The 17,215-nt window shown below is 31.1% G+C and overlaps 3 protein-coding genes across 4 annotated transcripts; 1 reads left to right on the top strand and 2 right to left on the bottom strand.

Annotated features, from left to right (window-relative positions):
- Positions 1-35: 35 nt before the first annotated feature.
- On the bottom strand, positions 36-6,053 carry LOC125064154 (polyadenylate-binding protein-interacting protein 1). Its single transcript, XM_047670993.1, has 8 exons — positions 5,750-6,053; positions 5,195-5,409; positions 4,784-4,936; positions 4,164-4,382; positions 3,419-3,523; positions 2,937-3,138; positions 2,521-2,650; positions 36-2,354 (listed from the first exon to the last, which is right to left on the bottom strand). Exons 1-8 carry the CDS (start codon positions 5,856-5,858, stop codon positions 2,255-2,257), a joined length of 1,233 nt encoding a protein of 410 aa, XP_047526949.1. The 5' UTR covers positions 5,859-6,053; the 3' UTR covers positions 36-2,254.
- Positions 6,054-7,171: 1,118 nt separating this feature from the next.
- LOC125064136 (iron-sulfur cluster assembly 1 homolog, mitochondrial) lies at positions 7,172-8,424 on the bottom strand. 2 transcript variants are annotated; one of them, XM_047670962.1, is made up of 3 exons: positions 8,335-8,424; positions 7,861-8,152; positions 7,172-7,476 (listed from the first exon to the last, which is right to left on the bottom strand). In XM_047670962.1, exons 2-3 carry the CDS (start codon positions 8,150-8,152, stop codon positions 7,373-7,375), a joined length of 396 nt encoding a protein of 131 aa, XP_047526918.1. In that variant the 5' UTR covers positions 8,335-8,424; the 3' UTR covers positions 7,172-7,372. The 2 variants fall into 2 exon arrangements, with proteins under 2 accessions (XP_047526918.1, XP_047526917.1); XM_047670961.1 differs by having other exon boundaries at positions 8,305-8,422.
- A 353-nt stretch (positions 8,425-8,777) lies between these two features.
- On the top strand, positions 8,778-15,213 carry LOC125064028 (pseudouridylate synthase 7 homolog). Its single transcript, XM_047670800.1, has 11 exons — positions 8,778-9,325; positions 9,536-9,746; positions 10,575-10,716; positions 11,252-11,372; positions 11,851-12,039; positions 12,256-12,430; positions 13,002-13,166; positions 13,300-13,438; positions 13,834-14,143; positions 14,515-14,660; positions 14,939-15,213. The coding sequence occupies exons 1-11, from the start codon at positions 9,033-9,035 to the stop codon at positions 15,211-15,213; spliced, it is 2,166 nt and encodes a 721-aa protein (XP_047526756.1). The 5' UTR covers positions 8,778-9,032.
- Positions 15,214-17,215: the final 2,002 nt, after the last annotated feature.

The raw sequence follows: 17,215 nt of genomic DNA, 5'->3' as shown, positions 1-17,215 counted from the left end.
TCATAATATCACTGCAAAAAAATACAATGGAATATTATAAACATACGCCTAATTGCTTCAAATAAATAAAACCGATATTGCATAAACACATTCAAAAATTATTTTATTATGTAATGTTGAGAATAATAATAATAACACAAAAGTATTACTTCTCATATTAGTTCTCAGTATTTATTACAGCCATTAAGCATTCACGGCGTTCATGACACGACCACACTCTCCCAAACATTATCGTACACGCATTATTATGTAATGACAACAAATAAATGTAACAATTTGGCATAATGTTGACCTCCACAACAAAATATTGTCATCATTTCAATAAAACTTAATAATATTAAATTAAAAGCTCTATCACATGCTTCTAAAGTAAATTATAAACCGTGACAAGTAAACTATAAAGCAAAAACTATTATTGTTTTAACTTTCTTTTTAATTTGTTTTTTCATTGATATTTTAAAAAAAGCATTAATTTTGAGTATTAATAATTAATTTGAAAAATGATTTTAAAATAACATATCATTAACATAAAAATGCATGTGTATGTTTACCGGAATGTTTTTCTTGCCACGAAATAGTGCAGAATATATATGAAGGTAATAAAAGAAATACCAATTTTAATTTAACCGTTTGGTAAAAGAATTTGTGCTGTTTTCTAACATTCGTTGAGTAATAATAGATAAGGCTATAGAAAAATGTCATTTGTGTTATAAATATACTCTACGTGTTAAGAGGAAGATATTCGATATTAAGATTGAATATGGCATTTATTGTCGTAAATTAGACAAAATAAATGGAAAAGTAATGAGATCACTAAACATTTTTAACATTTTAGACAAAATGTAAACAAGAATAAAGTACATAAAACATGCTTATTTCTATCAGAAGAGGTGGGTACTACATATGATATATGTTATTATATATAAGACGGATAATCAGAATAATAATAGTATTATTAAAAATCTTTAAACGTGAACCTAACACATCAAAAACAAAGCTATGCCTTTTATGATCAAGTTGTAAAAAAGTTCATCAAAATGAATGAAATACACCTTAAATTTACTTCATTTTCTAAATTACATTTTAATTGTATTAGCTTATTTCAATTAACTGTATCGCGATCATATTGTAAGGCCTTTTCTATTGCGTTTTGTGATAACAGCACCACTTTCGTATATAACTATTATGGAAGAATTCAATGTGTAACATAATTTATACTTTTTCGTTTTCCCCATTTATGCCATACTCATTCAAATGACTAATGTTTTTAAAACTACAAGTTTCACAGAAATTCCTTATGAAAAATTGTAAGACTAAATAGAAGATTTTATTAATAAAAAAAAAAAAACATCGACAATTTTGACACCTAAAGCCGCATCTACATATGTGGACGAGTTAGGTAGACGTATATAAGTAGAATATGTTAACGGTCGATCATCTACACGAGAGAGCATGTGTAAATGCGGCATGAATTATATTTTTCACCTTATCCGTAAAAAGGCTTGTTTATTTTAAACTTGCTTCATAGTCAATGTAGGTGTCAAAATGAACGATCCTTGCGATTTTATATAAAAAGAAACTCGTTATGCAAAAAAATCGGCTTGCCAATTCTACTCTGCTACCAATTGAGTTTTTCAAATTTATTTAAGAAATTTTAGTTGCCTACTTGTTTACATTTAGTCTATAATCATTATGTACTGTTACTGCATGCTCGATTATAAAATAGTAATATTAAAAATATGTTAATTAAAAACTACTCATTAGTCACGTCACGTCGTAAAGCAAGCAAGTTTCCAGAGTCACAGACCAAATTGTGTATTAGATAATTCATTTAAAAAAAGAAATATACATTATATGTTATAAAGCATTATCTATTCGAACTATGAGCCTTCGAGCCTTTAACATTCAATACTTAAAGAGCTTTTTAAGAGTATCTAGATATAATTCTTTTAAAATATGAATAATTTATTGCGATATAACCATACGTGTGTATACTTACATTACAATTTTTATTAATTTATTATTGCTCGATTTATGGCTTGAGTACACTATTGTTTATGTAGTAAAGGCAAAATATTTTAATACGTTTATGTACCCTATGTTCATGCATATTTATAAAGTGATTATAAGCATTCACCGAAACTCTTTTTATTGTTTTATAAAGTTTTATTCTTTTTTTATACTTTTCACAATTGTCCTAATATAAAGACGCAATCTGGTCTGTTCCGGACGTGTCGTACGGGGAGAGATGCGGTTATCGTTTGATTTGATTGGAAATCTTGAGGAATTCCAAGTATGCATCCTGCATCTCTAGGTCCATGCCCGTGTCCCAGGCCTCGTTCTCCAACTCCTCACTAAAGTCCATATTATTTAAGATATTAAAAAACAATACATTTGTAGATGTCTTCCAAAAATAAAAATAACAGTATACTTTTTAAAAAAACGAAATATAAATTATATACTCGGGATTTTTTTTGACAGTAAATACTAATCATAGTTATATTTAAAATCGTAACTCACAGAATGTCGTCATCGAGCGAAGCAGGTTTGTTCGGCAAGTTACTCTGCAGGAAGTTGCACTCTTCCGTCGTCAGCGACTGACCGTCGGCCAGGTACCCGCCTACCAGCCCATCCGTTTCGGAGTTTGTTTCTACAGATCGAAAAATTAGTATCGAAGAAATAATAAAAAAACATCCACTGCTATTTTAATATTTTATTAAAAAAAAAAAGAATAAAAATGAGGAATAGTTAGTTCTCTTTCGTCGCATGCATGTTTTTATTAGTCTTTGATCAGATTCATGGTGGACAGACATTTTAATTTTATATATATATATATATATATAAACGACCCGATTACGAAGTCGGGATGGACAGCTAATATCTTTATAGAGACGTGTGGCGTGAGTGTGTGAGGGTGTGTGTGTGTGCGCGCGTACGTGCAGGTGCGGGCGCGTTGGGGCGGCGCCGGGTGTCGACGGGCGCGCGGCGCTCCTCGGGCTCGTGCTCGGCCAGGCCCCAGCGCGCGGTGCGCAGTTCCAGCACGCGCTGTACGCACGCCAGTTGCGACCGGTACTTGAGTCTCTCGAACGCCGCGTGCATGCTCGCCGGACAGTCCGCGTCCAACGCGATGCCCGACAGCTGGACGTTTATTATTGATATAAGAATTTATGACGGTTTGCCCTTATACATTAAAGAATTTATGATTAATTTATAATTAGAAATATTGCATCTATAATTTTATAGATGCAATATTTCTAAGTTTTTAAAATGTAACTAATTTTGTAAATAATGTTGTAACAAAGTGAAGACATACATTAACACAACTATGACCAAAATAGATTTAGTTAGACATAGATATAGATATTATCTTAGAAAAAAATATGCACCTTTAAATAAATGTACATTTATTATTACTCACTTTTAACAACTGGCAGACTGCCTTAATATTGACTTCTTTATCTGTGTCAAGCAGGTGTAACAATACTTTGCAGAGACTTTCTCCCAATGACCTTATTCTTCCTCTCTGTAAGATATATCAGAAAAAAAAATTGGCAAATAGATATTGATGTATAGACAATAATTTCATAGAAGAATTAGTTTCATTAATCTACCACTGAATTATATATTTTATACTATATAAGTATTAAAAATAAAGATGCAAGGACAAATACAAAATTTAAATACAATGTTGCTTGCATAATAAAAGAAGTCATACATTTCTGAAATATGTTGTTTAAACATGTGGCATAAATTGGCTGTATGTCACAAAATTATTTATTCATTTTCTTTGACAATAGAATGTAATGTTTTAATTATAAAATAATTTTCTTCATTTCAGCACATTGTCATATCTTCCAGTACCTTATTGTTTCCCAATTCATATGAAGGCAATTGAACTTTGATTTTAATCTAAAACATTCTGAGATGTTTGAGTTTGAGTTAAGGAGATGGTTAAGGGTTCAAAACTGACTATTTTTGATACCTTTTGTGCAACTGAATTAAGTATTAGCTACAAATTTAATATAATATAAAAAGAGAGAAAAAATTATTCACATACTAAATATGAAAACACATTTCCTAAGAATAATAAATAAATAAACTACATATATCTAAACTCAACCAATTATCAAATATAATATTATTTTAATGAATATCATAGCTACCTGATTATCTTCAAGTTGTGTGTATATTTCAGCTAAGAACATCGCAAAACCACGCATATTCTCCTCAGATGTTTCAATGCCACTTATAATTTTGTTCTCTTCAGTCGAACAACGTTCAAGTAAACACGCACGGAAAGTGGAGTCTTCTTGAGGTACCACTGAATCATACATGGAGCACAGACGAGCTCCATTGTAGCGGAAGTTTGCTTCAGCAATTGACTGTAATATATAAAGGTTATTGTAGCTGACACATTGATAATAAATTATAAGGTCAGGTATATTTAGTACTGTAATTGTGTCAAATAACAAATAATGAATTTTATTATAAAATAGTTACATTGTTACTCATACTCTTCCCTAAGACTATTATACTAAATTTCCCCCTGCACTAATTCTACTTGCATAACAATTGTCCTATGTAATGTAATGAAATAGAATAGGTACATATTCAATATTTTTGTAAAATAGAATTTTTTCATAAGATTATTAGTCTGGTAGAATTAAGTGCTAGACAGTCTGATCTAGTTAAATAAAATAAACACTGTTATAAATATCTATTAATAAAAATAAATTATTATTATAACTCTCATTTTGATATTGAGTCTCATTTGTAAACTTACCTGATTAACAATAGCTTCAACAAGTGGTCGGGTGTAGTCCACATCATTTAGTGTTAAAATAAACGAATCGACAAGTGGTCCACATAAAGTGTCAAATTTGCCCGGGTCAACTGTTATCTCACACATGACTGTAATCAGGCTGGCTATATTACCCTACAATTTGCAAAAAAATATTAATTTTTAGAGAGGTTTGTTTTTAAAATTCATTAATTATTTAAGGTTATTTAGCAGTTATGTAAGTAAAATTTGCCATGAATGAACTATTTTAACAAACCTACTTTTATACAAATTAATGTTAAAAACTCAGACCTTCAAAGAATTACTTATAGGTCTTTAAAAGGAAATGTTAAAAACTAACATATATCAATTTAATAAAAAATTAAAACATTAAAAGAAGTGACGTATACAAACCCGCAAATCAATATTTTCAGTTTCTTCAATTGAATTCGACATCTCATACAAATTATAAGTATCTAGTTCTTGCGCTTGACGAATTCTATCTTGGGGAGAAGAAAACCGCTGCACTCTATAGGGCTCAGGTGGATATGCTACAGGAGCTTGGCGAACATAGTTGGGTGGATACCATTCCGCCGCTTCTGCTGATAGTTTCGACTTAAGAGGTTCAGCTGTGGATAAAAATTTTAAATGGTTACCATGTTTTGAACCCTATTTCCAGATTCCTAAATTAGTTCTATAAAAAATGTTGTATATAAAACACATTTAAATACCAGTAATCATTTTCTTAAAGATTTAAATTAAGGATTATTTATACTACTTCATTTAGTAGCAGGACCGGTTGCTTTATGTCAAACTACGCCGACGTCACCATAAATGAAAATTCTTACAACTTTCACCTGAGTTATATGTAGACATAATATATATGTAGTTATAAACGATTACTGACATTGATCGGTATATTTTTATTTTAGAAAAGAAATACGTGTAATTATAAATAAAGAAATTTACTTTTAGTTTCCTCATGTAAATGTTTGGGCTGACGGAGCTCGCGAGGCTTTTCGGGTTGATTCCAACCACGGCCTCTACCTCTAGATCCTCCAACCTCCCCGTTATTCATTTCAAGAAATATCTGCGATATTTGTACTTAATAAAAACAGTACGTTGACAAATCTTCGAACAAATTCCATACACCGCAACAATAAGCACTTTAAATTAGTTTTCTAATCTCGTTCGTTGATTTCGACACGTAAACAAAGGCAAATACTTCAACAACGTTTTACGACACTACCTCCATGTTTTATTTGAGCGAGTGAGACAAAATGAAATCACAGAATGGAAAATTGTATTGGATGCGTTCGTAAATTATTATTTTATCGTTTTAATCTTAACCATGTGATAATTTTATGTATTTTTAAATCAGATTATAAAATATTAACTAAAATACCACGATAATGCGTTTAATACGTAAATTACATATTTTATTTCTATTTTGCACTGGTACAAATTGTCCTTGTCGCATATTACTATTTTAACTTTATAGGTAAATTAATACGAAAAATACACTCACTTCATATTATGGTTTTCCAATTATTGTATAGTTATTTATTTACTAATACCTTTTTTATTAATAGACATAAAACTATTTGTTCTAAGCTATAAGAAGCATTTTTTTTTAATTAAATATTTACAAATATCGTTTCTTCTCGTTTAACATTAAACAGTGACTGTTCTATATTTGGAATCGATATTTGTACTCAAATTGCGAACAAAGAGGATGAAATAAAATATATATTTTGTTTTTTTTTTTTGCCTCCTCACACCTCACAACCTATTATATAATGACTGTGAATGTAAATGAGATGACATACACACAGGTTAGGGACATTCTCAATGCTGAACATATGTATATACCGATAGAGGGGTTGTGGATAATATTTGCATTTGAAAATCTATACATTTTTGCTTCATATTTCCTTATTAAAACAAATCTATATTGACACACTGTTTCATAAATTACAAAAATTGGAATTAAATATCTGGATTGTAAAGCCACACTTCTAATCTTAGGGCCTGTCAATCAAAGTAAGGAAATTATAAAATTTAAAGATTTTTTATTAACAACATTTTCAACATAGGATTAGGGGATCATTTTTGATACGAATGACTGCGGTCAGTGATAATCAAACAAGGTTTACATTTTCTTAACTGATTATATTATCTTTACTATAATTAAAGCATTAACTAAACAAGTTAAACAAAATGACGGTATTTTACAATTAACTAAATTCATAATTATATGAGATATCTTATCACTAACTGCTATACAGCAATCTACACCTATACAATTATGCTATTCTATACAAGAAAACACAATATCTATCTATATACAAAACTAATATTTAAAAGAAAATTAGCAGCAACTTTAAAATAAACCCAGTGTGTTTTTTTCCAAAAATAAAATATAATAAAAAAATAACTGTAAAAATTTAACAATGCTTTTTTTAGATTTTTTAAAAATAAAATCATGAACACTTCTTTTAACATACCATGCAAAATAATATATGCTTGGTATGTTTAAAGCATTCATATGATTTTAAAAATACTATATCATATTAATTAATTTGGGATTATTCATACACTGAAAGATTCTCCACAACCACATGTGCCTTTGATGTTGGGATTATTAAACACAAATTCTGCTGACAGCTTATCTTGTACAAAATCCATTTCAGTTCCTATAATGAGACAAAAAAATACTTGAAATAAAAACAAACATTGTCTTTAATATTATTTCTATATAGTATACAGACAAAGATCTGCATGATTATCTAAAAATTAAAAATATCATTGATAGATGTTCTAATTTATTAATATTTAATATATTTTTTAGAATATTATTAAGCAACTTCCGCTTTTTGTTATAGAGTTGTGATAATTTTTGTTATAGAATAATTATTCTATTTTAGTATTACTAATAATAAAGTAGAATAATATTCATTTTTAATTGTTAATTTTAGATGAAATTTGAATTTATTTATAGTGAAAAAAACAAAAGCAAGTTTCTTTTTAATATTGGTATTAAATTATATTGAAATTATCAGCTCATTAATAACACATACCTAATAATGTCAACTGTGCTTTTTTGTCAATTATAATAGTCACACCGTCTTGTTTTACTTCTTCATCAAGTTTTCCTTTAGCAGAAGCATAATCAAGAGTATAAGACAATCCATTGCAACCTCTTTGTCTAACACCAACTTTTAAGCCAATAAAACCTTTAGCCTCTTCCTTTGCCATAATTTCTTTAATTTTTTGAACAGCTGATGGGGTTAATATAAGAGCTGCTCTAGAAGGCAGCATTCGTTTCTTTACAGCCCGCACAGTCGCACTTGCTATAGTTCTCGTAGCCATCTAAAACAAGACATATAGTAAGAGAATATAATTACTCAAAATTGATTTATATAATTTAAAATTTAAGTATTTGTACTGCATATAAATGTACTATTTTGAAAAAATAGGTGCTTTTTTCTATATGGCTTCTATTTTATCGTGAATTAGTATACCTTATTTTTAATTTTACGCACAACTTTTACCTTCAATTTTGGAACTATAATAATATTTTATTTTTGTACTAATTTTCTGTCAAAATTGACAACAGCAAATTTTTAACCAAAATTTGCAAAGCTGTCACATTTAATGTATTATCTTGTATTATATACAGAAGTAAAGGCAAACGTATTTCACCTTGCAGCATAGTCGTCAGTATATAACTTTTACATTTTAAATCCGATTCAAATGAAAACATCAAAGTTTTTTATGTACCTTTAGTGTAATTTTTCTCTTGTAATAGGTTTATGTTATATCTGTAAAAAATCGAAAACTGCCATATTGTGAATTATTTATCTTGAACTTTTCCAAATCTACTCGATTTAATTCGGAATATATTTTGCATTAAAACAATTAATATTATATTTATGTAGTTAGTTAATTAACGTTAACTTAAATGAGCCGTAATTGTCATATTTTAGTGTCACTTAGATTCTAAACAGCACATGCGTCAAATGTAAAATAAATCAACCCAAATAACGTTGAACTAACGTCAACAAGTTATTGATAGTTACAACAGCAACAACTGCAATAAATAATTATTACTAAAAAAAATAGTATTCAACTCAATACATAAACGAACTTATACCTCTATGTACACATGTATAAGGTTTAATTAGTAAATTAAAAATATATATATAAGCAATTAGATTTTAGGTTATCTATTTGTAACTTTAAATACCGGATGAATAATAATTGGAATTACAATCAAATGCGGGGTGGAAATAATAGGGGTCGAGGTCATGGTCGAGGTAGAGGTTCTGGTGGATTTTGGCCTCAGAGAGGCTTTCGAGGTTCTAATTGGCGTGGATTCAATCGAGGCGGCCCGAGACAAAACTTTGATGGTAGAAAATTTAATCAACAATGGATACAAAAAACGAAGCGCGATGGTCCTAGCAAAAGGCTCTCGGAACAAGATATTGGAGTTACGGAGTATTTAAGTGATCATGAGGGTTTTAATGGCATTATTAAATCAAGGTAAAGATATGTTTACTATCTTTACATGGTGTAACTTGCATATAACTTGCTACTAGATAGTAAAGTTAACTTAGTAAGATATTAATATAAATCTTTAAAAAATACCATTCTAAAATATATGCTTAATATAAAACTACACACAATTTACTGTATATTATGTGTAAAAAAATGTATAACTATTTATAGTAAAATTATTTGTTAATATTGTAGATTTTCAGATTTTCAAGTGTCTGAAATAAATGAAAAAGGTGAAATTGCCAAACTTACTGATTTGTCTGCACCTGAGCCACCTGTAGATGAGGATGTAGTGGATGATGAAGACTTGATTCTTAATAAGTATAATTTAGAGATCCTTCCCATGGAAACATGGGACAATATTAATAAATTGGCTATATCTCCTGAAAAACTCGAACCAGTAAAAGTAAGTTTTATAATTATTTGAATAATTATATGGAATTATTTGGTTAATTTTACAATTACAATTAGACAAATATGTTAAGTTACAATTTTGCTAATAGTATATTTAGTTGTGATTATAATATATATTTTGTTCATTATAATTATTTTCAACATACTTAGTTGTCCATTTTCTTTTAACTGGCAGTAGCAGTTCACTAAAGTTTCTCGTTTGAGTAAAACATTGACAAAAAAGGTAACTTTAGTATAATATAAGTACTAAGATTACATTTTTAAAAAAGTTTTATTTTTTTAAAAAGATTCTGAAAGAAATAAATCAACACCTATAATTTATACTACGCTAACTCGAATTTTAATGAAAATGGTTTTTTTGTACCAAGTTGCTTAAAATAATATGTTATTTTATATGTATTAATAAAATCGTGAAGAAATATACAACATTATCGAAGTTACAAATGTATACAACGCTAACTAAAGGCAATTTTTTAAATCAATCGATTTATATTACGCTAACAATTATTAGCGGAGTGTGCGCACACTTTCGAGTTAACGTAGTATAAATTGTTGGTGTCGAAATATATGGTAGTGGTCAGGTCAAATGCAAAAGTAAAACTATAATAAGTAGTCACATTTGATAAGATAAGAGACTCTTCTAAAAATATTATTAAATGTATCACTAACTAATCACTCTGTCTATTAATATATCTCCAATTTAAGTTTACTCGGAATGCCTCTGATATAATTTCATGTTGGCTGTCCTAGTGATTCCTTGTAAAGTGATGTTGAATTATGAATATGAAAATGTTCGAAACTCAATTGTGATATGTTTTAGGTGGATGTTACTGGCATGTCAAAGGAAGAGAGAACTAAGATTCATGATGCAGTTAAGAAAGCTTTTGGTGAAAGCATTGTTGGTAGCACTATCACTGAAAATGATAAGAAGTTTGTTGTCTTTGAGAAGTATAGGAAAGGAGGTCAGTGTATTGTGTAACTCGTTTTAAGTCCAAATTTTAAAATGCGAGGCAGAAAACAATATTATTTCAATATTTTATGGTGACAAAAAATGTCTAAAATTAAAGTATACCTTGCCGTATAATTATGCAGTTTACACAACTGTTCTGAATTTGTTTTATATGGGTCGTTTTTTTGTGTCTGATATTCCATGAAATGGTTATGGTAGCTAAGTGGACATTTAAGATTGTAAAACCATAATCTTTTAGCTCGTTCATTTACTATCGCATTATATTACATTTTTAGATTTATCACATCCCTAAAAAGTTCTTTTTAAGTTGGCAGCACCTTGTCAGAAGGTAATGGTAAACAGAACATTATTTTTATCTCTAAATATAATTTGCATCTAGGTAAGACAAAGAAAGTTATATTGCCGAATTTGCGAGATCTGTGTGAGCTTCCAAAAAGCGATCAACCCAGTGGTGAATGTATATCTTCCGCAATTTTAGTATGTGTAACCTTCCAATATATAGTAAGATAAGATATACTTTGTTACAGTGCGTATAGACAACAGAGTGAAGTGGGTGTGGCCTGGAGAGTATGTTCGCTTCATTGTGTATAAAGAGAACTGTGACACTATGGAAGCCGCACAACGTATTGCAGATCGGTTGAGATTAAAGTAATTATTAATTTTTTTAAATATTACTGTAATTATTTATGTTTTGAGTGAACTCAAGCTTAAAAATTAAAGAAAAAAACGTATGTGCACTTAAGCATATGACACATGAGCATATGACCTAACTTAATGAAAATGTTATAAAAGGCAATGTAATCTATACTTACTAATAAATGAGAAGACTGAAAAAAAAAAACATTACAACAATATTTGTACATAAAACTTATGCAAGATGCAGCATGTTTCGGAAAAAAAATTGTCTATTACTTTGGTGATATTATTATGAAAGTAGCTGCACCTCTTAGTTTAAATTACTATTATTACTATAAGAGTCATTTTCAATATAAGTGAATGTCTTGGAATATTTTGAATTCTGTTATGTAATAATAATAAAAGCAAAGCAACTATTTTTCCGTTGCTTGGACGATTCAATTGCTTGCGTGAACACTTTTGGATAAAGTATATTTTGATTACATTACAGTATAAAGCCGTCAATGGTCGGTTACGCCGGTACCAAAGATAGAAGAGCGAAGACATCACAATGGTTCAGTCTGCGTAAAGTAGATCCCAGGAAGATAGTCAACGCATGCAAGGACTTGAGGGAAATCCGAGTCGGGAACTTTAGCTTCAGCAATGATAACCTCAAATTGGGAATGTTAAAGGGAAATGTGTAAGCTTTTTTTTACTTTAATTTAGTTCTTTAATCATGAGATGATATAATGATTTAAAAAGTTTTTGGTGTTGTCTAGATTCACTGTCACCTAGAAAATGTTTTCATAGCAATTAAATTAAGGATTTTGGCTTCTCTTTTTTTTTGTATAAATTAATTTTCGATCCAGCCCATATTCAGACATAAATGAGTTCGTTCGTTTCTTTGTCAATGCAGGTTCCGTATATGTCTTCGGAACGTGACGGCGTCAGACGAGTGTATCGATAATGCGTGCACGTTACTACAGAAGAACGGTTTTATAAACTACTACGGACTACAGAGGTTCGGGTCCCGTATCGACATGCCGACTTACGAGATAGGAAAGAAACTATTACAGGGGAATTTTCAAGAGGTAAGTGTTTAGTATGTTGATTTATATCTTTGTACTGCATAAACATTTAGTCTAGGATACTTATACATAAAATGGTATTTAATATGTTTTCATAAAAACAATTACGTTTTGTATGTCTCCGATGTTGTTATCAGAGCTTTGACAGTAAAATTAAAGTGGATGTGAGTTTAAAGCAAAGTGTAATAGTGTTGTATTATAGGCTTTAGCTTTAGTGGTAGGCTATATTCGGACGATAATAGGATATTCTTTGGGAGAGTTTGTTCAAGTGTAAACAAACTTTCTTTATTCACTCATAGAATATTGACATTACAATAGTATTAATTATTTTATACAAAATAAGCTATCGTACATTTTATTTTGTTGTGTAAACTTGATTAATAAGATTTTTTTGAGTAATAATTTTATGATGTATGTACATACGTATGACAAAGTTGAATTCTGTTGTCCATTAAAAAATTGTGCGATATCCTATTATATCGAAGTTACTTTTCGCGAGATCCAATGACATGAACACCAAATTTGATGTGATTTGTCGAAGCTCTAGTAATAAATATACAATCCCCTCCCGCAGGCTATCGAGTGTATGCTGTCGGAGTGCGAGGACGTGTTGTCGGCGTACCGCGCGGACGGGGCGCGCGCCGCGCTCGCGAGAGTGTCGCGCAACGCCGGGAACGAGGCGAGAGTGTTGCGCGCGCTCGCGCTCCGCCCACACGACTTACTCGGCGCGCTAGACAAGGTGATCTTTAGAGCAATTTCATTTTCTCTCTATAACGCAAGCTACATTCCTTGTATGACAACGATTGTGACGTCCGATTGAAAAGGTTTTCGGTACCGCTATCATCAATTATGTAAGTATTGAATGTCATCAGGTCGCGCGCAACGCGAGACTGCTGTACATCCACTCGTACCAGTCGTTGGTCTGGAACCGCGTGGTGTCGGAGCGCCTGCGCCGCGCCGGTCGCTCGGCCGCCGTGGGGGACCTCGTGCCGGCGCACGGGCACGCGGACGGTTAGCGAGTCCTTGCACTACTATTGTACTCTACTATGCATTTATTACTCCTCGTTTTATTTGTCCATTTCTCATAAGTTCCGCTAAAGATCAAAGGCTCTAATCTATTGATCAGTGGCTCTTAACATTCTTAAATATAAAGTATTAAATTTGGATATTGTTTTGAACTGTGCGAGTACGGTACCTAGCTTACATCCTTAGCTTAAACAGGGTTCATCCACATTTTTAAATTTAATGTCAAACAAAAGAGACCAATTTTGATTTGTTTACATTATTCAGTCATTGAGTTGTAAACATTATCCCTTTTAATAGAACATACATACATATAAGAAAGAATTAAACAGTTATTTTGAAATTGGCTTATATTTTTTTCAATATATATATTATTTTTATAGAAGCAATAGAGGAAGAATCCGATAACGATGATAGTCAAACAGATTTACAAAATGACGAACCATCCGAAGATAGCACGACCGCCCCAAATGATGTACAAAAACCAGCAGAACAAACAGATACTCCAGCTAAAAAGCTTATACCGGTAAAGGTTTTGACCCAAGAGGACATTGACAGCGGGAAATACACAATTTTCGACATCGTACTACCGCTGCCCGGGTATAGTGTCGAATATCCACCCAACATGATAGATTATTATAAGGAACTGTTGGAGAAAGATGGACTGAAACTGGACATGAAACACAAGTATAAGTAAGTTTGCTTTTAAAATTTTCGTCCTGTGCTAATTAACTACATGTCAAAAATCTCATATACACATATTTTTTTTTCATAAACTTATTATTTTGCGTTTTATAATTTCTTAAATAAGATAATAGTGCCTGTCATAGCGTCAAGAGCCTTGCCAATGACTACAAACCTTAGCCAGTGTCTGAAGTAATATTTTTTTCCTATGTACTCGACATAAACAAAACCCGAATACAATCCCTGACACAGGTATATATAAATAAACACGAAAACAATAATAAATAATGATAATTATTTTGTTACCTTATATATATTTATTATAAGCTTATCTTTGTAACATTTGCTTTTTAGGCTAATAAGTTATTATCACTGTACAGGAGCTACAGCATGTGCGGCGGGTACCGGCGCTGCGCGCTGCGGCCGCGCGCGCTGGAGTGGCGCCGCGCGCACTACGCGCACCACGCGCACGACCTGCTGCTGTCCGACCGCGACCTGCTCGACGGCCGCAGCGCGCCCGCGGACGGTATTCTATGATTATTATCCCATATAAAAGTAGTAAATGTGTCCTTGTGGGGTTAGGGCCTCCTCTCCCTTTTGAGGAGAAGGTTTGTTGCTTATTCAACCACGCTGCTCGAATGCGGGTTACGAGAGAATACCATTGGAATGAAACCATTTCGGCTCTATCCCATATATACAGTTGAATGTATTTTTCTTTTCCTAAAATATATTTTATATTAAACTATATTTTTTATTTGTTTACGATTGTATAGACTTGATTAAAATTGGATTGTAATTTTTCAGATGGTAAATACAAAGCCCTGCTCCTAACTATGACTTTACCCACGAGTTGTTACGCCACAATGGCTCTCAGAGAATTACTGAGGGTAGACACATCGAGTGACAATCAAGCGCTGCAGAATAACTACCACGAGGACGGAAATGATAAAAATAGCAAAGATAATAAAGAAGTTGAAGCTAATGAAAATGTTAGTTTGGGAGAGAAAAGGAAAATTGATGACGATAAAGATCTCGACGAAGATTTAATTAAGAAAACTAAACAGAATGATGATGAATAAATATTTAATTATTATTATGTAATTGACTTTTTAATTTAGTTACATCCTGTAATATTTTATATGTAAAATATCATCCTTTGCGAAAAATCTGGTATGTACTAACTATGATGAAAATTTTACTTAAAATATATTCGGAAATAGTTACGACATTAAATTTTTAACTATATAGTTAATTTAATGCAATGTTAAATAATCAAAGATTTAATATAAAGTATTTTCAAAAACAAATTAATAATTAATAAATAATTAATTAATCTTAATAAAACCAGATTAAACAGATTCTACTTACAATGTTAAGATCAGCAGAGGCCAGAAAGTTATCGCTCTCTTGTCTTTTATTGTGGTCGCGTCAAAGATTTGAATCTTAATACGCAACGTTAAAAACTGGGTAATTGCCCACAATATTTTTACTTTTATGTAATACAATGTTTATGAAACTATATTCTAAAATCGAGTAGGCTTAAATTTAGATTTTTAATGAAATTATTGGCGTGTATTAGTATCAGTGACGCTCGACAAGAGTACGTAGGATAACTAATGTAAAGAAGAAAAATAAAGACATAAAAAAATCTAGATTAGATTATAGTTGTTAATATACGCTGATATTTAACGCAGGGGGAGGGGCGTCTTCGTGAGTGAACAGCTTTGCATGTCGCATGTCGCATGAAGAAACAAACGTCTTATAGCAGATAATCTTCAAAAAAACAGCTTAAACTTACATTTATATGTTTTCAAGAAATTATATTATACATGTAAAAAGAAGCAGAAATGTTACTACGGCGCTAAAGCTGAAGAGCGAAGACTCAGAAACTCCCCATTTGGGACATTTTGGTATTAGTCGTCCGTCGCTTTGTTTAAAGAAAGGTCAAAAGTGTGATCAGTGGCAATAAAATAAAAAGATCGGTTGGGTGTATGTATACAAAAAGTGTACCTAAATGTATTACGCTAAAATAAATCATTCACAAAGCTTCATATACGATTTACCAGAAACGCAAAATTTTGTCTGTTAAGTCATACATTATTGCACGCCAATTAAGAAAATAATTACATAGCTACTTTGGTTACATGGTTAGGTACATAAGTTAGGAATTAACAATAGATGCTATAGGTGCCTTTATCACTAATGCAGCGATTACTACTAAGTCACCTTTGGGCAGAGGAACAATTTTTTACCAAGTTTCCTGCTCATAGTGTTTAATAAGCAAGTTTTGACACTTAAAAATTAAAAAGGAATACTTTTTTATATTTGTCTTCATAAATGGCCAGCTCTAATTGAGCGCTTACTTTTTAATTAATATCATTTGATGATAATTGACTCTGATATTTTTTTTTCACTAAGTTCTCAATTTATACTGTTAAGTTAGTCATTTCTGTTATATACAAATTAAAAAGGAATAAATCTTTTTATTTGTTCCCACGCGTGGACAGCACTAAATTATTGACACTTATTTTGTTGTGCTAGTGAGTGTTGTTTTAGTAGTATACTGCTAGCTAATTAAAAGCTACCAATTTTCTCATTGTTGGTCAAAATTAAATCAATCCATATTATCCATATTAATATTATAAATGCGAAAGTAACTCTTTCTGTCTGTCTGTCTGTCTCGCTTTCACGCCAAAACTACTGGACCGATTTAAATGAAATTTGGTACACAAATAGTCTAGAGCCTGAGAAAGGACATAGGGTACTTTTCAACTGGAAAAAAGTGCTGTAAAAGGTTGAAAAGGGGGATGAAAGGTTGTAAGTTGTTGAAAGTATTGTTATTTTTAGAACTAGGACCATAAAACTGATATTTTTGAGCCTGCACACTTATAAACTAACATATCATGACACCCACTAAGGAGGGAATTTTGGAAATTCTGCCCCTAAAGGGGTAAAATAGCGGTCGAACATTTGTATCGAAGTCCGTCATTTTTTAAAATAGAAAAATGAAACTTTAGTTTTAGAATACAGTTTAAAAATAATTAAATACGTATTGAAGTGTTTCTAGATTTTCTACCTCTG

This window comes from Vanessa atalanta, chromosome 5 (assembly GCF_905147765.1).
Source record: "Vanessa atalanta chromosome 5, ilVanAtal1.2, whole genome shotgun sequence".
Classification (NCBI taxonomy): domain Eukaryota; kingdom Metazoa; phylum Arthropoda; class Insecta; order Lepidoptera; family Nymphalidae; genus Vanessa; species Vanessa atalanta.
Note: the sequence above shows the minus strand (reverse complement) of the source record. Positions and strands in the feature narration are given on the sequence as shown.